At 39.5% G+C, this 26,559-nt stretch overlaps 1 protein-coding gene across 1 annotated transcript in view; it reads right to left on the bottom strand.

Moving 5' to 3' along the window:
* macrod2 (MACRO domain containing 2) overlaps window positions 1-26,559 on the bottom strand; it is a 1,296,131-nt gene that overhangs the window by 734,866 nt on the left and 534,706 nt on the right. Inside the window, exon 5 of the mRNA XM_004914719.4 lies at window positions 17,408-17,524. Coding sequence (XP_004914776.1) covers window positions 17,408-17,524 — 117 coding nt within the window. The remainder of the gene's footprint in view (window positions 1-17,407; window positions 17,525-26,559) is intronic.

The following is a 26,559-nucleotide window of genomic DNA, read 5'->3' as shown; positions in this document are numbered from 1 at the left end:
GCTAATTTATTTATTTTCTAACCTAAGTTTGTTTTTTGACACACAACTTTTCTTTCTCGATTGATCATATTTACAAAAAAACACTTGGATTCCAAAAACTTGAATGCATGAAAAAGAAAAAAAAACAAAAAACCTAATTGCAATGGAAATTACATTGTACTGTTTGTTTTTAAACATTGTTACTCTTGAACTTGAAAAGTAAAAAAAGCTTAAACTCCCACCCTTGCACTCAATCAGCTCAACTCCCTTGGTACTTTCCTCACAATTGTACCCCATAGGTCATTCCCCACCAGTTGCCCCTTTTCCTCACTTGCTAAGCTTCCCTATTCACTTGCATAGCACTGCTGTAAACTTGTTGCTTATTCATTTTTGGGGCTTAAACATTAGAACTAAGGGGGATCTCTAACTCACCATAGCACAGAATGGAGTTTGACTACTTTGAGCTGCCGTGACAAATAGACACATTGATCAGAGCAGTAAATGCTTTTATTTAAGTCCATTACTTCCTAATATTAGGAACATTCCTCTGAAAGTGAGGGAGGTGCCAATACAGGTATAGGACCTGTTATCTAGAACAGGGCTTCCCAACCTTTTCAGCAGCACGGCCCGGTAGGAGGCAAATTTTTTTTCCCACGGACCGAGGGGGGCGGGGCGCGCCGCGTAAAACATGCAACGCGCTGGGGAGGGGGGGGTGCGCTGCAGCCCACTGCCCTGCTGTCCACGGCCCGGAACTGGTCCGCGGCCCGGCGGTTGGGGACCCCTGATCTAGAATGCATGGGACCAAGTGTATTCTGGATAAGGGGTCTTTCCATAATTTGGATCTCCATACCTTAAGTCTATTAAAAAAATCAATAAAACATTAATTAAACCCAATAGGATTGTTTTGCATCCAATAAGGGGTTATAATATCTTAGTTGGGATCAATTACAAGGTACGGTTTTATTACTACAGAGAAAAAGGAAATCATGAATTATTTGATTAAAATGGAGTCTATGGGAGATGGGCTTTCCGTAATTCGGAGCTTTCTGGGTAACAGGTTTCCGGATAAGGGATCCCATACCTGTAACTGAAATTCAGGCTGCTGGCAATCCATCAGAATTTCATCCATCAGAGTCTAAAATTGAATAATTCTGCCCTAAAGTTTTTAGTTCTTTAGTTATACATTCTGTTTATTGGACAGAAGTAAAAAAAAAATAAAAAAAAAAAAAGCCTCAATTTTCTTCTGGTTGAAATAATGGGATTAAAGTGTTCTCCTCTTGATCCCCCATTTATTTAATGATGCTTTCAAAAACATGCTCCATTTTGCTTTGGTGCGTTCAAGAACTACTTGAGGATAATATCCCTCATTTGTAAAGGAGTAATATACTGTATCAGGCTGCTGAACACTCAGAAACTGTGTAATATAGAAATGCAATAACTTAATTTTAAAAGTAATGTTTTATATTTCTAAAATGTGCAGTTATTTTATGGATTCGGCACTGATTGTTTCATAGCATAGTACACTATATTTCTTAATATGATGTTATTATTAGAAAATACAATATCCAAGTTGAACACTGCCTTTGCAGGATCTGGGCAGTTAAGTAGTTTCCTAGAAAATAGTAAAACTAACCTGTCTTATAACATATATAAATTCTTATTCCCCAATATGTGGCATCAGTCACTGCACCTACTCTTAGAGAATATCGGTCGGATTTCTTTTCAATTCAGATTTTTTAGCACTGAAAGTCACTAAAAAAAAAGATGCGACTTTTCCAGCATTTACTATGCCACTTTACTGCCACAATTACAAACTCGAAAAATACTCCCAAAACTTGTTGAGATCATGTAGTCGATGGCAGATGTCCCCTTACAATTGGAAGCTCTTTCTTTGCTACAAATCTTTCAAGTTTTTCGGATTTTTGACACTGGCTTTTGTGCTACAATAGGAAAAAGACGCAGTTTTGCTACTTTTCTGCAACTTTTTCCCACACGTGCTTTTTCAGATTTTTGATGAATGTCAGACATTTGTAGAAATGAGTTTATTCAAATAAAAAAAAAAGTGAGAAACATTAGTTTTAGTAAAACTGGCTCTAAAGGTGGCCATACACGAGCAGATCCGCTCGCTTGGCGATGTCGCCAAGCGAGCGGATCTTCCCCCGATATCCCCACCTACGGGTGGGCGATATCGGGGACCATTTAGGTAAAAAAAATAATAATCCGATCGTTTGGCCCTGGGGCCAGACGATCGGATTATGTGAGCGGCAATGGGGCAGTCGGATCGGGGACCGCATCAACGAGCCGATGCGGTCCCCGATCCGACCAGATTTTCTAACCTGGTCGATCGAGATCTGGCCAATTTCAGGCCAGATATCGGTCGGCCAGGCCGCTCTGCTCTCCCCATACACGGGCCGATTAGCTGCCGAATCGGTCCAAGGGACCGATATCGGCAGCTATAGTCGGCCCGTGTATGGCCACCTTAAGTAATAAACCCTATACTTCATCTTAGGCTTAAAGTACCACGTTAAACAGTTGAGAGAGCTCCAAGCATGCCAGACAAAGGAATTTGCTAAAAAACGGTTTTTATTGTTCCATTTAAACTCAAAGTGCCCGACGCGTTTCGTGTGCGTGCGCACTTAATCATAGGCACGAAATGCGTCAAGCACTCTGATTTTAAATGGAACAATAAAAACAGTTTTTTAGCAAACTCCGTTGTCCGGCGTGCTTGGAGTTCTTTCAACTGTATATCGTTATCTCCCTTCAGCTACGGGTTCGGGGCCCTGGGCACCTGGACCACTTCTGGACTCTGGTGAGCTATTTAAATGTTGTTTGACTTTCCTTAACTGTTTTTAGGATCGGATACTTTGGAGACAGGTTCGGGGTTTGTACACCTGAGCCTCCACGTGGCACTGGGTATGACTTCCATTACCATCCCATTGCAAATTTTGTCAATTATTTGTAAATTGTTTTTTGTTTCATTTTTGAGTTTATTTCTTTTCCCTTGGAGTACGTTAAAGTACCACGTTCCCTTGTGCCTATAGGAACTGCGGCTATTTTTTCAATGATAGGGACAATAAAAGGATTGAAACCTGGCAGTACGTGGTGACTTGTAGCATTATGAACGGAAATAGTAAATAGGCCTTGGATCTCAAACTAGAGGGTCAGGTATAAACTGCAAAGTCAGCTTCTTGTAGCCATGGAAAAGTCATTACATTTGTTCACTATATGAGAAATTGCATCAAGTCAAGTTCAACCCCCAAACCTATGGTGTGACCAACCCCAGAAGTCCACCCCCAACAATTAAACACTAGAACACATTTTTGGGATAAATATTCCTCAACATAGCACCAAACTCTATATACTGTAGTATATCACCCTGTGATAAGATATCTGTAAATAATACTTGTATAACAAATGACCAACCAAGAAATGGCAGCTTTCATCCAGTGCCATTTTCCTTCTGACGGACCATCAGTGACCTTTACAGCACATGTGTGTAAAGTTCATGTAATCAAGAATGCAGGCTTACAGAGGCAGAACTTTGATAAAAAGTTCTGCTTGGATTGAGCACTGCAATGGTTAAGGTGAGCTAGGGAGATAGGGTTAGAAGTAAAAAATAGGAGCAGAAAGCTAAATAAGTGTTTCTATGGAAACCAGCAATGCCATCTCTTTATTGGCTGCTAGACTAGAGGACGTATTTAGTAATCTGAGTGGAGAAGAACTGAGCATGTGCAATAGCCAACAGCCAAAGTTAATTCCTGAGAGAAGGAATTCTAAGTGATAAAGTGGATGTTGCAACCTTACAATTAACTTTTAACAACCAGAGTGGCAGTTATTTAAAGATTTTACAGATGCACTTTGCTGATTTTTATTTTGTGGGGAGTTTACACATCCTTTAACAGGGTTACCAGCATCAACAAAGAGTAATAACATATGTGAAAGCATGTCTATAACTGGCCTTCAGGCCAACCACAACATTTATTCCACTGGCTACAGTTTGCATAAGTTTAAGGCAACTCCTTAAGGACAGAGGGAATAGTTAATCCAGCTGTTGGTTGTTTTCAAAGTCTGTGGGGATGCTGGGAGTTTAGTAACATCTGGAAGGTTGCAGGTTGTCCATCACTGGTTTAACAGGTACTGTAAATGAATGTTAGACACAACAAACTTTACTGCAATGGTTAAAGTTAAAAATATAAAATCCTGAAGAACAAGAAGCAACAATTTTGCAGCAGTCCCACATTTCTATGTTAAAATGGTGATTGCTAGACTGTCTCATGTGTTGTTTTTCATCTCTTAGGATAAGCAATTTTCATCTGCATTCCTCATTTATTTTCTGGGCACTTCTGTTGCATTTGCAAAGCAAGGTTCTACCCAGAAACTGCTCAGAAAGAGAGAAGAAATGTAAAAAGAATAGAATTCCAATTGGTTATTCGGGAATTGTTTTCCTGTATGGCAGAAATATAATAAGCACCTGTATATGATATATGCCGACTTCCTGACCCAGTATGCTTATTAGAGGGAGTCAGAAGGCAGGGGATGAGTGGTGCATTGTGTCCCTGGCTCACAGCTGCAGCCAATCATGGGATGGATAGTAGAACAGCGCGTGATTGGGAATAATGGGAGGTTAAAGCAGCAAAGGTGGAAAGAGGCAAATAGGAAATGTTAAGGTTAATATTTTATTGGCTGAAAAAAACTAACCCCTCCAACACACACACACACACACATCATAGGACTTCTGTAAATAATTAGTACTACTGCTGGTGCCTTGACAATGATATCACAAATAGACAAGTGACAGTGATGGCAGGCTTGCACCTTTGAGCACTGGTATTACCTAACACAGTGATCCCCAACCAGTGGTTCGTGAGCAACACGTTGCTTTCCAACACCTTGGATGTTGCTCCCAGGGGCCTCAAAGTAGGTGCCTATTTTTGAATTTCTGCCTTGGGGGCAAGTCTTGGTTGCATAAAACCCAGTGTAAAGCCAAACAGAGCCTTCTATAGGCTACCAAATAGCCCATTATAGCTCTTATTTGCACCCCCAGGAACTTTTTCTATGCTTGTGTTGCTCCCCAACACTTTTCCCATTTGAATGTAGCTCACAAGTATAAAAGGTTGGGGATCCCTGCCCTAACACAATAGTAACCTGGTTAGTTCCCCTTCATATGTACACTTCCACTTCCATTACTTCCATTTTATGGTATATATTGCTAGTTCCACTGTGGATTAGGTTACCAAATCTTGTAAAGAACTGGGGCCAGTTTAAGAAAATCCAGCTCAAAGGGCTGTATAGGAATATGTTTTATATATATTCTGCATATATAGCTGCATAGGAGTTTGTTCTGTGCTCCCCCAAGGTGGAACCCAAGAGAATTACACCGCAGGGGAATGCAGGGCAAAACGCCCTTGTGTAAGTAAAAGCCTTAAGTAACCATTAACAGCATCTCTGCATGGAAGCATTGCCATTTTCACAAGAGGTGTACATTGCGCCATTACATTTTCAGGCAAGTATTATGATTTTCACACTGAGCAAAGTGCAATTTTGAGCGCAATCACAGTTTTTTTCCCCACAATGCAGCATTTCCCCCCAGAATTCCGGCTTCTTTGCAAACACAAATAGGTGATTCTCTTGACAAAATTGCACTGCATCTACTGCCACTGCATCTGATTGCCAAAATCGGTGCAACAGCACATGTACTTTATCATGTATCAGGCTCTATTGCACAGGATATTTTAAGTCTGCATGAAAGCTGAATGGCGCCTCTTGATACAGGGTGATCCCTGGAGCTAACCGCCTGGTCCAGAGTTAGCAGTAGCTCTAGGGTCCCCTTGTGTGAAGAGGAGCAGCAGTGCCTGATGTGAAACAGAAGGTAGGAAGGACTGAGCAGTCGCCGAGCGCAACTACTATAAATAGAGGAGCAGGGAGCACGTTTTGGTGCAAGTATCTATAATAATAAAAGTGGTTTTACATGCAACTGATGAGGGGAAAAGTGTAACTTGCCAACTGTGCTTGTAGACATAAAGGAGCCCTTAGGTGTGTAAAGTTATTTTTACTAGCTGAGCATTGCCAGTATCTCTCCAAGTGACATTAGGGGGCACATTTACTAACCCACGAACGGGCCAAATGCGTCCGATTGCGTTTTTTTCGTAATGATCGGTATTTTGCGATTTTTTCGGAAAATTGACGCGACTTTTTCGTTACTAATACGATTTATGCGAAAAAACTCGAGTTTTTCGTAGCCATTCCGAAAGTTGCGCAAAATCTGGCGATTTTTCGTAGCGTTAAAACTTGCGCAAAAAAGTTGCGCCTTTTTCGTAGCGTTAAAACTTAAAAGGTGCGACGTTTCGCGCAAGTTTTAACGCTACGAAAAAATCGCAACTTTTTTGCGCAAGTTTTAACGCTACGAAAAATCGCCAGATTTTGCGCAACTTTCGGAATGGCTACGAAAAACTCGCGTTTTTTCGTGCAAATCGGATTGGTAACGAAAAAGTCGCGACAATTTCCGAAAAGTCGTAAAGACGCCGAAAAAATCGCAAAAAATACGAAAAAGTCGCAAAATGTTCGTTTTCAAATCGGAATTTTTCCAATTCGGTTCAGATTCGTGTCTTAGTAAATGTGCCCCTAGATGTGCACTAACAGTTCTCTAGTTGAGCATTGCCATTTCCACGCTAGGTTTACCATTCTTATTGCCAGAGTACACACTGATACTTTCTCTCCAGGTGAACACTGACACTTCCCCTGGTGAGAGTCACTGCATCCTTAAAAGGATTTGTTATTTTTCCATAAATATCCCCATATAAGATACATTATATACGACAGTAGAACACCAGTGAAACATTTCTACATTCCAAGCCAAATCAAACATGTCAGCAGCTGGAGCGTCACAATATCTAAACCTTTTCACAGCAATGGATCGGATTTTCTACAGGCTATTATTCTTGTTCCTTACCCAAAATGATGCAAAGCTCTAGAGACTTGAGGATGGAGAATGTTTCAGCTTCTTTTGACACATACCAATAAATAAATTTCCCCTGGTTCTACACGGTCACTCTAACTCTACCCAGGAAAACAAGTTTGTTAAGCTTTACTGTTTCCCATAAAAATTCCTCTATAATCTGAGGCTCAGACATCAATATTTGCCTCTATATTTCCCTCTATATTTACAAGTATGTACAGCTGCTAGCTGTTAGGCTTGGTGATTGTTATTCATGTTGCCTACAACTGCTTAATAGCAAAGCACTTTCCTGTTGGGATAAGTCTTATTTCATTCTCACAAAGGGGCTTATTCACCAAATAGGAGAATACTAAACCCAATGATACAAAAGGAGCAACAAGTGTGCATTTACATACCTCACTATCTAGGGAACAATTCTGTGATTCTCATACACTTGTGGTTTTGAACGACTCCCTAAATTATAGATTTGTTTAACATTTTCAGTCCTAGACAATAAGTTCTGCTTATGAGACATAACATTCAAGAGTCTTTAAACAATGCGTATATCTTTTGATTAAAAAGAATGTTCTCCATCAGAATTAGTTTTACATTTAAAGGAAAACTATACCCCTGAACAATGTCGGTCTCTATACAAAATGCAACATAAAACAGCTCGTAAAACCCTGCTTCATCTAAATAAACCATTTTCATATACTTTTTATTAGTGTATGCCATTGGGTAATCCTAAATAGAAAATTGCCATTTTAAATACTAAGGGCCGCCCCCTGGGATCATAGGATTCACAGTGCACACAAACATGCCAAGGCACACAGACATACTAGGCCCCATAAGTCAATTAATTTATAGAGTTCTGTCTTTTACTCCCACACTACTTCCTGTTCCAGTTAGAGCTGCATTATTTCCTGTCAGCTGATCTCTGAGGGAGCACACAGCCCATCACTAAATGGCGGCTCAATGGAAAAGGGCAATATTTAATGATATATATATTCCAGTTTGGTAATACAGGTATCGGACCCCTTATCCGGAAACCCATTATACAGAAAGCTCCGAATTACGGAAATCCCGTCTCCCATAGACTCCATTTTAATGAAATCATTCAAAATTTTAAAACTGATTTCCTTTTTCTTTGTAGAAATAAAACAGTACCTTGGAATTGATCCCAACTAAGATATAAATAATCCTTATTGGGTGCAAAACAATCCTATTGAGTTTAATTAATGTTTTATTGATTTTTTAGTAGACTTAAGGTATTGAGATCCAATTTACGGAAAGACCCCTTATCCGGAATACCCTTGGTCCCGTGCATTCTGGATAATGGGTCCTATACCTGTATATATTTTTGTTGGTTAAGTATAATTTTCATTTAAATTGTGCGTTAAACTCTCTTACCCTTTTTACTTGTAGTCTTGTTTTGCCCTATGTATCATTGGAAAAGCAATTTCCAGAAACATGGACACTGTTATTGGTACAAATATTACTGATGGCTGCCATCAACAATATGGGGGCATCTGGATGTAATAAGCAACAAAAAGAAACGAGGTGGGGGGGGGGGAATTGTAACACAGAGAACATGAGAAAAAGGTAAGTCAGAATATACAAACAGGATGCTTGGTTAAATGGGGGATCAGTTCCATGAAAAGTATTGTACTTTCTGTAACTTTTATACATGAAATCATGAAGGGACCCAGACTGACAGACCCTAACAGCTTAGGCATGGCTAAAAAGAATTCATTTATTAAAAGACAGTCATCCGATTAACACTTAATATAGTTTTTTTCACGGAAATCTGTAACATCGGCCATGATACTAATGAACTGTGGTTATGGGGGCCTAGAACAAAATACTTAGACACACAAACTAAGTATTTATGTTAACTATCTGTGTATGTGAGAAAACTACAATTCCCATCATCTTCTGTATGGGAATAGCTTAGCAGCAGTGGTGCTATGGGTTTACAGCAGTGCGGCAGTGGTGCTATGGGTTTACAGCAGTGTAGCAGTGGGGCTATGGGTTTACAGCAGTGTAGCAGTGTTGCTATGGGTTTACAGCAGTGCGGCAGTGGGGCTATGGGTTTACAGCAGTGTGGCAGTGGTGCTATGGGTTTATAGCAGTGCGGCAGTGGTGCTATGGGTTTATAGCAGTGCAGCAGTGGTGCTATGGGTTTACAGCAGTGTGGCAGTGGTGCTTTGGGTTTATAGCAGTGCAGCAGTGGTGCTATGGGTTTACAGCAGTGTGGCAGTGGTGCTATGGGTTTATAGCAGTGCGGCAGTGGGGCTATGGGTTTACAGCAGTGTGGCAGTGGTGCTATGGGTTTATAGCAGTGCAGCAGTGGTGCTATGGGTTTATAGCAGTGCAGCAGTGGTGCTATGGGTTTACAGCAGTGTGGCAGTGGTGCTTTGGGTTTATAGCAGTGCAGCAGTGGTGCTATGGGTTTACAGCAGTGTGGCAGTGGTGCTATGGGTTTATAGCAGTGCAGCAGTGGGGCTATGGGTTTACAGCAGTGTGGCAGTGGTGCTATGGGTTTATAGCAGTGCAGCAGTGGTGCTATGGGTTTATAACAGCACAGTTCTTATTCGTGCATCTCAGTCTACAGATTCTCTGAAGCCCAAAACTTGTGAGCTGCCCAGAATGATATATTGTCTCTATAAAGAGCAGCGAGCACTGCAAGTGATTTACAGATATATAGATAAGCTCAGTTCCCTTTTTCCTCCCCACACAGAGTTCCAGTCCCGCCCTGCACAGAACAGATAATTCCGACAGATATCTCTGATTAAGGAGACCCAAAGGCTGATTACTCCCGCTGGGACTAATGCTGGTGTCTCTACCCAGTGCTTATTTCCCAGCAGGTGTTGTCTCGGAGAGCCCATGTGCATTAGTCTTTTCGCTGATTTACATTATTATTCCGGAACGGTGAGGAAGACAAATGTAAAAACCTACAATATTCATTTGTGTCAGATTGTTTGAAAGGCTAACCAACTGCCCAAAGCTCAGTTTCACTTGATGTACTCTAAGCAAAGCACTAGCTTGAATATAATATAATACATAGCTCCCAACTGATTTTCGGGGGACAGTCACTCTTTTGACAGCTCAACCCGCAGTCCCGGATTCTTACTTAAAAGTCCCTCTTTTCCCTTTGATCTCCTGCACTGAACACTAAACAATGTTTGTAAAATATAATATTTATAACATTTATTTTGCCAAAAAGGTTGACATTGCAGGTAGGTCATCTCCCATAGAAGTATTACTCCTATTTCTCTGCAGTAATAGTCCCAACTACATTCCATGAACCCATATTGGTGGCAAAAACAACCATACTGGGTTTTCATAAAATTCAATTTTTTAATTTTTCAGTAGCCTTAAGGTTTTGTAATCTAAATTTGGGCATTTGCTAGGCATTTTACTAACAAGCAAAGAATAATGAATGCACATTATCCAAACATCTGAACTGCCACCCTCATCAGTACTGTCAGTCATACACAACTCCCAGCACCTTCACTTTCATCATGCATAGCTCCCAAAATCCCTTGATCTCAGGTAATCAAATATTGTACAACTCTATTGGGGCTCAGCGTGGTTACATGTCTGTATCAATGTGCTAACTGGCACACTGGCATGTAGCAGAATTAGTGGGCACTGAGTGTGTGTGTTGGGATTTGGGAGCAGCTTAGGTATCACAGCAGGTTGTACATTATAAGAATAACAGTGATTCTAGGTCTGGCTGGGCCCTGGTACTGATCATTTTGGTCTGTGGCTGGCTCAGCTTGTATAATTGAGATAATTTTATATGTGGCCTGAGAGAGCTTCTGTGAATGGGAATAGTGGTTGGTGCAAGGATGTCCCATTACCCCAATCTCTTCAATAAAATACTGTTTTTTTATAGTGGGTATGGCTGCCCCATTAAGAAGTACTGGATAACTGTATTGGCCAGATGGATTACTGCCATGGACACTGCTTGGAGAAGAGCTGGGGCAGGCACTTGTCAATTATGTGAAATTGCCTTTCAGGAGGGTGACACAGTGGAAGAGAACTGGAATCCTTACCAGTAGAAAGTTATTACATAAAAATGCTCCCTTCTGAATTTTGGAAATCACTGGCAAGTATATGGCAATTCCAGGTCTCTTCAGTACAAACGTATAGGTGATTTTCTGTAAGCAACAAAAAACCCCATATGTCATTACTTTTAGAGAGCTAAGAAACAGTGTGTGTATATAGGATCCCTGGACAGATGATGGCACAGCTCCCCCGTGCAGCCATAGCTGGGCCTGTCAGTGCTGCTATCAATGTCACCTTATGATGTCAAAACAGGTTATTTTAAAGAATATAATTTTAAAAAATAAGTCACTGTTTTTAGGAAATAGAATTACTGCACTGGGCATTTACCATGAACCCCAGAATCAGAAATATTACAGTACTTGAATTGAATTATCAGTAGCTACTAGAAACCAAAACGGACAAATGGAAAACAATATCCCTTTCAACTATGGGTAAAGCTGTTTATATACAGGTGTAGGATATCCAGAATGCTCAGGACCTGGGGCTTTCCAGATAAGGGATCTTTCTGTAATTTGGATCTCCAGACCTTAAGTCTACTAAAAATCATTTAAACATAATTTAAACCCAACAGGATTGTTTTGTCTCCAATAAGGGGTAATTATATCTTAGTTGGGATCAAGTACAAGGTTCTGTTTTATTATTACAGAGAAAAAGAAAAATTAAAATGATTTGCTTATAATGGAGTCTATGGGAGATGGCCTTTCCGGGTTTCTGGATAAGTGATCCCATAGCTGTATTTACTGTTTTTATGTTGTCATGGGACATTTGTGCAAAAAAAAAAAAATACTGATGCACCTCTAGCCCTAAAGATTCTGCAGGTCTAGGGTGAAATGGTTGGGGGGGTACGCTAGGACCCTAGATACATACGGTACCTCTTCAGGATCAGCGAGCAGGCAAGCATGGGGGTGGGGCTTGTAGCGCAAGTTTAGAGTCAGGGGGTGGTGGATGCTGTGGTGATGGTTAGGGTGACCTCAGTGTTGGACTGGCCCACCAGTATACCAGGAAAACTCCTGGTGGGCCTAGAGGGCCTCCTGCTCCTAACAATTTGGCCTAAATCCTGATCATTCCCTATTTCTGAATGGGAACAAAGAGGAGTAATAGATGGAATGATAGATGCTAGCATGTGACGTAAAGAGAAAAAATAGTTTGGAGAATAGGCCTATGGTTTTCTGGTGGGCCCCTGGGGTCCCAGTCCGACACTGGGTGACATTACATATTGGCCAGCAATGTCTCTCATTCCCATCAGTTAAACTACATGCTACCATTATGGGTATGAGTGCAGCAAAGCATGCAGAATCAAATCTGAAATTCCCACTTACCTTGCCCAGTCCTACTGCAGCTACAAAATGATTAGGTGAAAGTAGCAAGTTTATTATGCACACAGAGAGGACATGGCATACAGGATAGGTGTCTCAGTGTCCTCAAATGGCCCTCTGAGGCCAAAGGATTTCTATAATGAAGTTCCCTCAAAGTCAGGAAATTACTATCAATCTCACAAAAAATGCTGAATGGGAACGTATTTTTCATAAATATATGTATCACATAAAGTACATCCTGACTGTGATGGGTTATCTCCTCTAATGGTACTGCAGTGGGAAGCAAGGGATGAGCATTTGTTTATAATCAAACATCTGCTTGGAGCTGGAAAATACTGCACATAAGGAACACTTAAAGTGCTTCTTTTATATAGTATTTTATTTTATCCAGAGATCGATTTATATCCCAGATTGTGAGTGCATACTGACATTTCTAAGCTGTTATGTTTTTTTATTGCTGTGAAAAATGTAGCATTGATGGGTTTTCTTTTGTAATTAAACGTTGGTGTTACTTTTATATTTATTTATTTGCATATTTATAATGATTTATTTAAATAAAGGCACCACATTATACAAAGTGCTTTACCGGGATGGTTCATCACTGCTAACGAAACCTTGTCACTAGTCCCCATGTGGAGATACCCTGTGTTTCTGCAATTGGTCCACTCTGATAATCCCTATAAATTGCCATTGTGTGACCATAGTTAAATTGGGTTGAAAATATCCCATGGTCTGTAAATAACGCATAACCCAAGCACTTCTGTCCTCTTGGGTATCTTAACACTTGGCATTTAATCATGAACATAACTATGTATATTGTATATTGATATGTATGCTCTGTTACTGTATTGTACAGCTGTCCATATACAAGAAGCGATTAGTGATGGGCGAAATGTTTCGCCAGGCATGGATTCGTGGCAAATTTCCGCGTTTCGCCATTGGCGGATTGTTTCACGAAACGGATGAAAAAATTTGCAGTGGAAAAATTCGCAGCATGTCCAAAAATTGTCGCCGGCGTCAAAAAAGAATAGTCGTGGGCGACAAAATAATAGCCGTGGGCGACAAAATAATAGCCGTGGGCGACAAAATAATAGCCGTGGGCGACAAAAGAATAGCCGTGCGACAAAATAATAGTCATGGGCGACAAAATAATAGCTGTGGGCAACAAAATAATAGCCGTGGGCGACAAAATAATAGCCGCGGGCAACAAAAGAATAGCCGCAGGGGACAATTTTTTTTGCTGCACGACATTTTCGCTGCTTCACAAATTTTTGCTCATCACTAGATGCGATCTATAAGTTAAGTTCTGGTGGGTTAGGTAGAGGAAGCAAGCATTTATGATAATTCAAACTTTGCTTGGCTGCTTGCATGACCTAATTATGTTTTCTATGATTGTAAGGCAAACAAACACCACTTGGGTATACAGAACATATATGAAATGTAAAATATTTATATATATAGTAATAATTAATGTATAATTATATAAAGTATATTGAGACTTTACTAAATAAGGACCTACTTCCTGTGCTTTGCAAGTTCATTAAACACCATACTATCCAAATCAGTCTAATTCCTGCTATAGCTTTAACCAGGTCACTCAAAAAGCTTACAGATAATCATATCCAGCTTCTTCATCATTACATTTTCAGTTTTTGCTGATGACACAGAGAATATATGAAACAGGTTTGCTAATGCACACATTTTTCTTTAACAAATTCTGTATTCTTTACTGTAAAATAAAAAGCTAAATAATAAAATCTCAAATGCCAACCTTAGAGAAGTAGAATGACTGTGCAAACTGATCATGATGGGTATATTTCTAATCATAGCCCTCGCTCAAGTCTTCCTTTCTTCTTCTAAAGAACAGCATGTAAGGCCAACACCATGGGGGAACCAATTTAATTGCTCATAATTGCTCATCGTAGCTGGTCAGTTGAACATGGAAGTAGTCATAGAATAATATGATTCCATTGCATTCAGGATATTAACTTTATGACTCACTAGGGCTACTTCTCTCATCATCCCCAGATAGTCAGTGGTTGGATGAAGATGAGGATAATTGTACTCCCAGATCAGCAGAATACTTGACCAAATACACAGGCAGTAAGAAATAAGAATTAGATATCACCTTAGCAGAGAAAGCATTGCAAGTTCCTTAGTCCAGGAAGGCAGGCATGGTGAACAGAGACTGGATGGCTGCTTGGATCAAATCTTTAACCAGGTCCCTTGGTCATAAATGTTAACCATTGTGAGCAATGAATGCTCTTTTATATTTCATCTAAATACAAGTATAGGATCCATAATCCAGAAACCAAAGATCACGAATTACAGGAAGGCCATCTCCCATAGACTCCATTATTAGCAAATAATTCAAATGTTTGAAAATGACTTTCTTTATCTCTGTGATAATACAACAGCACCTTGTACTTAATCCCAACTAAATGATTTTTTAGCAGCCTTAGGTCAAAGACAAATTGAGCAAGTAGTTGTCACGATTGTCTATAGAGATCCCTTATTTGGAAAACCCCAGATCCGGAGCATTCTGGATAATAGATCCCATTCCTGTATATAGAATTCAGCTTAACAGAACAAAGCACAATATATTTTTTTCATGGCTGAATGTACTTACGTTGCATGAATGTTACAAAGATTTTTTTTTACATTTTTTTTACTAAAACTCTCTCAAAAAGACTGCTACCCTGGCATACTTCAGTAAATATTTGTAATGTTTAACACTGTGACTGGAATCCACTGCTAACCAGACCATAAAACAATATCGGTTAGACATCAAATGCACACGATTGTGATCATCCAGCATAAAACAAGAATGACTTTCTATTTATGGTGCGCAGTCACAATGTATTAATTACACATCAAGCACCCACTTTCTTTCGGAGAAGGTGATTTTTTTTCTAATTTAAAAGAAATAAATTGCTAGACATATGCCTATTCTTATAAGACAGAGGAATTTTGATCAGCCCGCATTACAATGGCTCATACATTCCGGCGCTTACGGCTGCATTCCGCTAGCTGTTACTGAAAGCTAAAGTGTGACAGATGCCTTCACAGTAATTGCCAATCAGCCTTTGCACAGCAGCTGAAAACACAATATATCACTTTGATCTCTTGGAGTATGAAAGTATTCACTATCCCAAAATTTGCATGAAGAAAAGAGAAAAAGCATATTTTTTTTAACAACGGCGAGGAAATTTTAGAGAGTGATCACATTACCTTTCTTTGCCAAATAAAGGAGCCATTTTATTCTACTTTCATATTTTGAAACATATCCGAGCCTGATGGATTTACATAGACACCGCTTCAAACCATAGCAGCCATTTATAACCTTGGTCTATAGAAGAAATGCCTTAAATACAGGTATCAGTTGATTTTTTTACATTTCAAATAGAGAAATAATCTGGTCATCTTATTCTATAGATATTCTATTTTAAAGGGATAACTAAAGGTCCCCATACACGGGCCGACTATAGCTGCCGATATTGGTCCCTTGGACCGATTCAGCAGCTAATCGGCCCGTGTATGGGGAGAGCAGAGCGGCCTGGCCGACCGAGATCTGGCCTGAAATTGGCCAGATCTCGATCGGCCAGGTTAGAAAATCTGGTCGGATCGGGGACCGCATCGGCTCGTTGATGCGGTCCCCGATCCGACTGCCCCATTGCCGCCCACATAATCCGATCGTTTGGCCCCAGGGCCAAACGATCGGATTATTTTTTTTTTAAGCTAAATGCTCCCCGATATCGCCCACCCGTAGGTGGGGATATCGGGGGAAGATCCGCTCGCTTGGCGACATCGCCAAGCGAGCGGATCTGCTCGTGTATGGCCACCTTAACTTGCAGGTCCACTGGGATCAACTAACAAACAAGTTCACTTCCATTGTTGGTTACACACATGAACGAGCAGATTCCAGTGCAAGTGGGAGGAAGGTGTTGCCATTATGACTGGTTGGTGGGCTGGTAACACCCCACATAAAGTAATGTGATACAACTGAAGACAAGAGTTACTGTGCAGAGACATTGGGTTTGTCAAAACTTATTTCAAAGGATCTACACACATAGGGGCCATTACCATTTTGCTGAAAATTGGCCATATAACTTGATCTTACATTGTAAATGAACATGAACTTCAGAAGCAACCAAGCAATACAACCCCATTTGCAAAAAAGTTGGGACACTTTGTAAAATTGAAATGAAAGAGAATGGGACTATTTGCAAATGATCTAAACCCCAACATTTAATTGCAAACAGTACAAAAACAACATGTAAAAAAAAAATGTCCATTTTGAATTTGATGCCAGCAACATGTTTCAAAAAAGCTGGGACAGGGGCAGCAAATAACTGGAAAGTTGTGTAATGCTACAAAGAGCATGCAAGAGACTGGGTCTCTCAGAAGTAAAGGTGAGGGAGGGGGTATCCCACTCTGCAAAACACTGCACGGGGGGGGGGGGGCAAATAATGCAACAATTTAAGGCTAATATTCTTCAGTGTAAAACTGTAAAGTATTTGGGGATTTTGGCATCTACAGTACATAATATTATTAAAAGTTTCAAAAAATCCAGAGAAGTCTCTGCATGCAAGGGACAAGGCCAAAAGCCAATACTAGATGGCCATGATCTCTGGAATTCATGGGCTCAGGAATACTTTGGAAAACTATTGTCTGTGAAAACAGTTATTGCTGCATCCACAAATGCAACTCTACCATGCAAAGAAGAAACCATATATAAACATGATCCAGAAACACCACTGGCATCTGTGGGCTCATTTAAGAGAATAGTAACACCAAAGAAATGAAAGTGTGCTACATCCTTTTAACCCATTTATTTTTCAAGAAATAGTTGTCTCTCAGTTAGAAGGCCTATTATCTTGGGTAGATTGTCTAGAAAGCAACATACATTGTATACCTCTTGTGACACAACATTCATGATGTCCCTTCAGTAATGCAATATTTTACCCTTAAGTTTCACCTTCTCCAACTCCCATGAGTTAATTCAGGGAAACATCAAATGGTGTCTTTCATAGAGGCATTTCCTCCCAAATATCCTTGTACTTGAATGATGTTACAAAATTAGTTTTTTAAAGGTTTTACTTACATTTTGCTGGTAAATCATAACCGCAAGTGATTTTTGCTTGTCCTGTTTTACAGCCTCCTAACTCACGACATTCAGCCAGCAGAGCAGGCCCTGAAGCCCTGTGTATACAGCCATCAACTGAGGGGAACATAGAATAATATCAATGAGCGACATGTTGGGAAGAGTGGAGAAAGAATAATATTACACACTGCAATACAACGTAATTATATCTACTAGCAACCACTATACAATGACATATTCATTAACTCTGTTGCCCCTACTGTTTTTTTATATAGTTAATAAATAATACCCTCAAATGATCCTTTTTTTTTTTTGAGACCACAGTAATTGAGAAGACAGGATGAATACATAGTTTATAGATATAAAGTATATAGATGGACATTAGGCTCATAAAACTCACTTAACTTCATTTTCTTGGGCCACATGCAATAAAAAAAAACTGGCCCCACCTCCAAATCTTGTTGTTGCAACCCTCTTCCTTTTGCACCCAGGAGTTAATAGATCTGACTGCAAGGTTGCAGGCAGATGAGAGGGTACCGGGAAAATTCGGGTTCTTCCCGAGCCATTCCCCCCCCCCCCCCCTTCGGTCTGCTGATACGCTACTCAATACTTTCTAACATGTCAATGGGCATTTGTTTTGCGGCAGTAAAATTCTGAATTTTGCAATGAATCATGTCTGGCCAAATAATTCACTCATCACTATAACCAATGCTAACTTATGATTTAGCCTTCTTATTTTGTATTGTAATTACTATTAGAAATAAATTGGATTTAATACATTGATCTGGCAAAAATTTTGGGTTAACTTGATTAACAAAACAAACAAAGTTGCCTATATGCAAGTTTTAAAAGACTTATTATTATTGTTATTTTATGGAAGTTTTTCCTTAATGACCCTTCCATCACTTCATCTCTCTACAATTGCTTTCTCTAGAATTAGGATTCTTTATAAATCCTTAGCCATCGCTCTTGCTTTAAACAATAACCAACAGAATAATTGGACACGTTGAGTATTTAAACGAATTGTGTTAAAATCATGTGGTTGTTGGTGCAATGTCTAACATGACAAAAGCTGATAACATGTGATCACTCATGTGCCAATGAATTTAGCCAAGAGTATCATGACTCCCTTTATTTAATCTTGTATCCACTTCTTTAAAATCCAGCATCTTCAAACCTAAAAGGCAGCTAAATCTTCTCTGGTATTTGTGATGCTTCATTCCCAGGACTGTGTCCAATCGCATTAGTGTTTGTGACTAATGGCATCTTCTGAGCCCTGATCTTCCTGTGATATGATCTCACACTGCCTGAACCTCCATGGAATGTCACCCCACATCACCAGCAATTGTCAGTTTGCACATGAACCCTGGCAGCTTATGATCTATGCCTCCTGAAATTCTATGGTAGGGAATCAGGCGCTTCCATTAATTATCTTTATAATGCGTAAAGTTCAGCCAAGCTCTATGCAAACATGTGATTGCTTTAGTAGGGCCTTTTGTTTCTGCCTTCTCTTTTTCAGATTCTTCATAGGCAGAACTAATGTGGTATATTCAGTGTGGTGACTAAAAATGATCCCTTCCATAGCTAAAGACCATACAGTTAAATTACAGTGAGTAAATCTGTATTGAAACTTATGTCAGAGTTTACCCTACATCAATTACAAACCATGAAAATGAGTCTACAAATCATAGTTTATATGTGAAACCGTTCTAGCCCGCCCACAAATAAAAAAAGCACAGAAAAAGCTATGGTTCTGTGGAACTTTAAGATACAAGTATAAGATCTATTATCCACAATGCTCCAGACTAAATTCTGGATACGAGATTTTTCAGTAATATTGATCGCCATAACTAAAGTCTTCTAAAAACCATTTAAATGTTAAATAAACCCAATAGGATTGTTTGGCCACCAATAGTGATTCATGCAGCTTAGAAATACATGGTACTGTTTTATTATTACAGAGAAAAAGGAAATAAAAAATTAGAACTATTTGCTTAAAATGGCCTTCCCTTAATTCAGAGCTTTTTGGAAGATAGGTTTCCTGATTAGAGAATTTATACATACACGTGATTTTTCTGTAGATTTCAATGGAGATTTTACATTTAGTCAATTTATGTATCCAAGTGCAGTGAACAAAGTGGAATTTTAAGAGTAATTGCCGTGTTTTTTTCCCACAATGCAGTGTTTTGCCTGCTAATTCCAGTGTGATTGCAGTTGCCTGGGGTCGATGCTTATGATACAATTCAAGCCAACACCATGCAATTCACCATAATAAATGCAACTAGGTGCACATTTTGTCACGAAGCTGGCGATGCACAACTGACACTGGGCATGAAGGAAACCCTGGAGCTACTGTCCAGTAATTCTAGGGTTCTCAGTAGGCGCCACAGTGCTCAGAGGGAAGGACTAAGCACGATTACAGAGAGGTACAAATAGCACATTTTGATGCAATTAACCTTAATGAAAGTGGATTTATGTGCAACTGACCATAAGGAAATTTGCAGGATTTCAACAGCACTTGCTATCATAAATGACACCTCATAAGTTTTTCTCATTAAACTGAATCTGGACCAAAGTGCCACAAAGTTCCTACTTTTGACATGACATACTTTAGACTTGTCTAAGCTTCCCTACAGCGTTTTTCCAGCATTATATTATATTCCCTGTTTAGAAAAGGGGATAAAAAAGGAGGGCAGTAATCAAGAAGTGTTTCATTATTCTTTTATTCTTTTAGCTGTGAAAAGTGCAAAGAAGAGTCTCTGAAATGGAAACCAGTCATACAGAGATAATAAAATATTTCAAGTAGCATGGAATACTGTAAATACAATGGCTTTGGATTTATCACGCAGTTTACCCAATATGTTTGTACTTAAATAGCACTAATTACTGTACTTAGAGGGGGTCACTACTGAGCAAGGTCTCAAGGCTTTGTTGCAGGACTCATGACATGGAAGTAAAACTTGCCTGGACAAAGATCGGCGCCTTTACCACTGAAGCTTATTTTCCTGTGTATATGTGATATTGTAATATGCAGTTGCATTAGTAGAAAATAAAGTGCCCTTTTACATGCTTGATACCCATAATCAATCCAGTATAAGGGACAGGAGGTTAATGCACTGCATAATGTTTCTCAGGGTTTGTTTATTGCTCCAAAGTGCTGGGAAACACGTCTAAGTGCATTGCAACCAATATATTGTGCCATACGCAAGGTTAGCTCCAATGAAATTTATACAAAGTGTTTGTGGTGATTTCTTATATCCGACTCAAAGTCCTCATGGATTCCTAACCTAATTGCCAAAGCTGCATTTATATTTGTGCAGACAGTGCTCCAGGCATCTTGGAGCTGCAAACCTGAGATATACAAGCTCTGTTGTCACAGTTGAATGCTGACATTTGCCTGTGATCTTTAAACCTTGCGCTCCCCAAACAATGCACAGACTTCAATATAAAAATAGAACCTCAACATTCGTCCCTGAACCATTTGAAAAAAAAATTGTATTCAAGAGTAAAGATCTTGTAAAGTGCGGCAATGTTTCAGACAAATAGGTCTTTAGCTACTCATGAAATTCTTGTGTAAATTATGGTTCTTGTAATGATGTTGTGGATTTAAGGCATGCTAAATGACCATTAATAACATCAAAAGCTGAGAGGGGATTTGTATAAACTATTGGCTTTACTTATTGTATAAGGGTTCAGACTAAAGGAGCTTTGCACATAAATATGAGCAAAACATGACTATGGCATGAAACTGGCATATATATATGGCTTATATAATCCAGCATGGCACTAGTCTTGTTCACTTACACTGGGTAGGAGTAATTAACCTATAGAAGCCCCCTTGGTATCAACTCATTGGCAAGACTGCAAAGGACCACTTATTGATTTAAAAGTTGCAAAAAAGCAGCATAATAGTAAAAAGATGGCATTCTGGTAAAACATCATGGTTAAAATATGACACAAATTCTTGTTATTCCAAAATCAGTTAAACAACACAAGTTAAGACAAATTTATTTAAATGAATACAAAATACTGATATGTAAACACCCCTAAACCCTAATTCAAAAATTGTCCAACTGAGATGAATAATATGTATGAGCCATGCTGGAAGAAAGTATGGATACACTAAGCATATTCCCTGCAATTCTATATACAGTCTTTTAGAAATGGGCTTAGATAAATTCCAAATTATCTAGGCTCTCCGGAAAATAGGTGCATTATCACTCCACTGATTTGCTTTTTTATATTTCTCTTTCATTTTCTATGTACTTCTAATTAGTGCTGTTCAGTTTTTTCACCCAGCTTTTCATAAAAGGAACTTTCATCTCAATCCTACTGCTAATTAATCGTGTTAAAGGGTCACTAAACCCTCAAACTTTCCCGCAGAATTGTGCTGCTAGCTAGCATTTGCCAGCAAAGACATCTTAATACATGTATGGGAAAACGTAGCCAGGTGTCCTTATCCTTAGTGACATAACACCATGCCATTTTGGCTGCTAAGCCACTTTGCTTTATTGCTCCTTGTAAGGGGGCTATAAACAAACAGGAGGTCTGAGGGAGACAATTCTCTTGGTCAGTCTGACAGCGAGACAATGGCTGCTAATGCAAGACTACTAATGGTGGACAAATACAAGGAGACCTGGCAACCTTGGATCTGCTGCTGGGAAAAAACATCGGCCATTCCACCCATAAATCGTCCTCTGTACTAAAGTTAGGGTGATGGCACACAGGGTGCTTTGCCGACCATGGGAAATCACACTCCCTGAAGCCAAAAATACATCCTTGTGGCAGTAAATGAGATATTGCCACAGGTAAAACATTTAAATTGAATAATCTGGCAAAAATGCCATTGATGCTCTTTTTCATTGACTGGTCATTCTGAATATATGAAGAATACAGGTGAATATTACATGTATAAAAAGGAAGGACAGGTATGCTTATATTGTATTGTTCAGGTAATGTCTCTTTGCCCTCTGTTTTGGACCAAACTAGGCTCTTTTGTAGGGAAGAAAGTGTAACCAAACAGATAATGACAGATAATCTCAGCCAAAGATAAATGAGAGCAGAAGCCCTCATGATTCAATACCAGCAAAAGACAGTTACATCCCCTGTGGAACCCAGAATGAAATTAGATGGCAGGGACAGGACTGAAAGAAACGTGTTGTCACTAGACAAAGATGCTCCATGGAATAAATGAGACAGGCAGCAAGTGAACATCTAAGACATGACACCCTTGGGAATGTAAAAGCCAGACAGGGGCTCGGACTGCTGAGAACATTGCACTGCTAGATGTACAGGGGTCTGCCCACTTCAGGGAGCTGCAAAGTTCTTTCATAATCACCAGAGTATAGAGTAAGCCATTTCTTTGCCGAGATCAATGGTGTAACATATTTACATTGCTATTCTTTGTGGTCTGACCTCACTTGACATCAGCTCCTTTGCACAGCATAGTAAGCTTCCGTACCATGAAAACCCTCCTTGCCTGTATGGGACAAACACTGCTCCTCTCTACCCACACCCGCATACAAGCTGGGAGCTAAAGGATTGCGGAGTCACTGCAGTTCTGGAAAACTAAATTCTGAGTCTTATCGAGGGGCAATCACTTAAACTAACTTATCCTAATTGAAGTCACTTTTGCTACTTACAGTGCTTTACAAAATGACTTATGCCTTCAACCAGTTCTCCGATTGTAATAAAATGCAAATCCTACACTCAAGTTGTGTTCTCCATTATGTTTTTATTTCAAATTATTTAAAGTAGGATTAGGTTCAGGATTCTGCCTTTTTCAGCAGGATTCAGCCCAATCCTTGTGCCTGGCTTAAAGGAACAATCACACCAAAAAATTTCAAATTTCAAATTCAAGTGTATGAAAGAAATTCCAATATAATGTACCGTTGCCCTGAACTGGTAAAAGTTGTGTGTTTGCTACAGTAACTCTACTATAGTTTATATATAATAAGCTGCTATGTAGCCACGGGGGCAGCCATTCAAAGGAGAAAAGGCACAGGCACATAGCAGATAACAGATAAAACACTATTGTATTCTACAGAGCTTATCAGTTATCTGCTATGTAACCTGTGCCTTTTCTCCTTTTTTCCAGCTTGAATGGCTGCCCCCCTGGCTACACAGCAGCTTATTATATATAAACTATAGTAGTGTTACTGTAGCAAACACACAACTTTTACCAGTTCAAAATCATGTAACTTTTTGTCTTTATTCCTTCCGTGGCCTAATTTTCATATGTAAATTAGGATTCCGTTCAGCATTCGACTGAATCTTTTACAAAGGATTCAGGGTTCGGCCAAATCTTAAAATAGTGAATTCGGTGTATCCCTAATTTAATGTCAGCTTTTTAAAGTGACATTCTTTGAGTCCTACAGATTTTCAGCAGAACAGAGATCAGGGATTTGAATAAGCCACTGCAGGACATTCACCTTTTTATTCTCAATGGGTAAATCCGTCCTGTTTCGCTTTGCTGAAAAATGTGTGAAACAGCAAAAATTAACAAAAAGTCAATGGGCAACTTTTTTTTTTAAGCACAAATTTTTTTTGCAGCCATTGGAGTCTGTGGGTGTTTTTTCATAGCAAAACCCAGCGATCAGACATGAGAACCTTTCAAGGAGTTACTGTATATACTTGAGTATAAGCCTAGTTTTTCAGCACCCAAAATGTGCTGAAAAAGTCTCCCTCGGCTTATACTCGAGTCGGGTGCCATGGGTCCCTCCAGACTAGCACCCTCTGTTGTTTGTGTGCAAATTAGGCCACCTGCAACCAGACCCTCCAGTGCCCTGGCTCGCTCCCAGTCGCAATAATTATTCCCCCTTACGTGTCCTCCGGGACCAGGTCTGCTGCAGTTTGCCAATGCGCAATGAGCGTGGGGTAGTACTCATATTGTTTTTGTTGACCCTCTTCTCCACCTACAGAGCTAGTTTACTGTTTTTCTTTGGAATAAATATTTAAAAACATATACCCCAATAATGCCTCAATTAATGTAATTTTATTATTTATTTTAATTATTAAAACTTAGCAATAGCGGCTGCATTTCCCACCCTGGGCTTTTACTCGAGTCAATAAGTTTTTCCAGTTTTCCTAGGTAAAATTAGGTACCTCGGCTTATATTCGGATCGGCTTATACTCGAGTATATACGGTAAGTACCTTGGCAACGTAAAAAAGTGAGAAAAGAGAGATCTCTGCTCTATTCTATTCTTATAGCACATTGATATTTCATCCTAACAAGTCAATATTCCCTATAAGCAATTATTTCCATGCATCCTAGTTTGGATAAACCTAGAAATACAAAGTGGTACAGGTATGGGATCCGTTATATGGAAACCTATTATCCAGAAAGCTTCAAATTACAGGAAGGCTATCTCTCACAGACTCCATTTTAAATAACATATTTTCATTTTTAAAAATGTTTTCCCTTTTTCTCTGCAGTAATAAAACAGTACCTTGTACTTGATCCCAACTAGGATTTAATACATTCTTATTGGTCAAAAAACAATCTTATTGGGTTTTTTAATATTTAAATGATTTTTAGCAGATCTAAGTTATGGAGATCCAAATTATGGAAAGTTCCCTTACCCGGAAAATGCCAGGTCCCAAGCATTCTGGATAACAGGTCCCATACCTGTACCATTTCTTGAATAATTTATAGATTACCAGGTCTCTATGTTGGATTATCATAAGACCAAATTCAAGGTGTCAGGGAGCTTAGAGAACTGGGCTGGGGGCAATTACCTCTAGCTCTAGCTGCCTACACTGCCCTATAATGCCAATGGATAAATAACCTGATGTGCCTTGGAAAGACTAGAAGCTATAAGAACACATGTAAGACTGTTGCCTGTTGGCATTTAGTTGGACAGTCCTGCTCTAATGCATAACAGCCTCATGATGGGAACCTTCTTAAAGGACTAAAGGTGGCCATACACGTTAATTTGGTTGTTTGGCCCTGGGGCCAAACGATCGAATTAGAGCGCCGGAATAGGTGCACTTGGTTCGCGTGCCACATCAACGAGCCGGGTACCACATCAATGAGCCAATGCGGTCCCCTTTGTTAAGGTGGCCCGTGTATGGCCACCTTAAAAAAGGACTTTTCACAGGGCCAAACCAACGCAAATAAACCTACTGATCTTATTTAATATACCTGATCCAGTCAGTGGAATGGGGCCCTAGAACTTTGTTATGTAGAATGCACTTTCCTTTCCTGATCAGGGACCCATTACACTTGTTTTAAAAATGTATTTTTTAATTTGTGCAGCTGCTGCCCCATTCCAAGACAAGCGGTGTGCATGTCTGTGCAGGGAGAAGAGAAGCAGAAGTCAACTAAGATGATGCTTATGTCTGTGCAGGTTGAACAAGCAGAAGTTTAGTGGCGTGTAAGTCCGTGTGCCCTGTTGTTGCATTGCGTTTGGCGCACATCACTGGAATTTCCCTTTACAAATTATGGAAAATATCTTTGATTCAACCCTACACCTTTAAGTTGCCTTGTGTGACATTCCCCTCTAAATCCCCTTTTAATTTGACTTGCCTCTTTCATGCTATTTGTTAGACATTGCATTACTGCATTTCCATCAAAATTCTGCATAATTACAAAGATGAAATATGAAAAAATGTCAAAGTGTCATTTACAGGAAAAATTTAGAATAACGTATTATTTGTGGGCCGCAGTATATTTTTTCCCCAATTAACTTGTCCTTTTTAATGGATTAAAGAGCATTTCTGAAACTCTTCACCCATATGCCCTTGTCCCTGACACAAAGCTATGAAAACAGAAGAAGAAATCCATATATCCATGTCAGTCTCTCATGCCCATACTTCAGCAGGACAACCTTGTGATTACGATAAAGCGAATCAGAAAGCTTTAGTTTTCCAAGCCCAGACTTGACAAACAGTCGGTGACCCGTAACTGTTCATTTTCTACAATTTTGTCATGTTTCTGTGACATGCTGAGCTCTTTTGTACTGAGAGTATTTATTTAGCTAAGTAACAGGGAGGAAAGAAGGAAATGATTTTGTGGCACTCAGAGCCCTATTGATATGTACGGAGTGTGTCAAAAATAAGGAGCTTTATGGGATCTGAGCCTGATTCTTGAGCTTACCTTTATTTCAGGTTAATGCCGCTGTCTATTAGCATTTATAAGGTCTTTTAGTTG

Source organism: Xenopus tropicalis, chromosome 5 (assembly GCF_000004195.4).
Source record: "Xenopus tropicalis strain Nigerian chromosome 5, UCB_Xtro_10.0, whole genome shotgun sequence".
Taxonomy (NCBI): Eukaryota; Metazoa; Chordata; class Amphibia; order Anura; family Pipidae; genus Xenopus; species Xenopus tropicalis.
The sequence above is the reverse complement of the archived record's forward strand: the minus strand, read 5'-3'. Positions and strand labels throughout refer to the sequence as shown.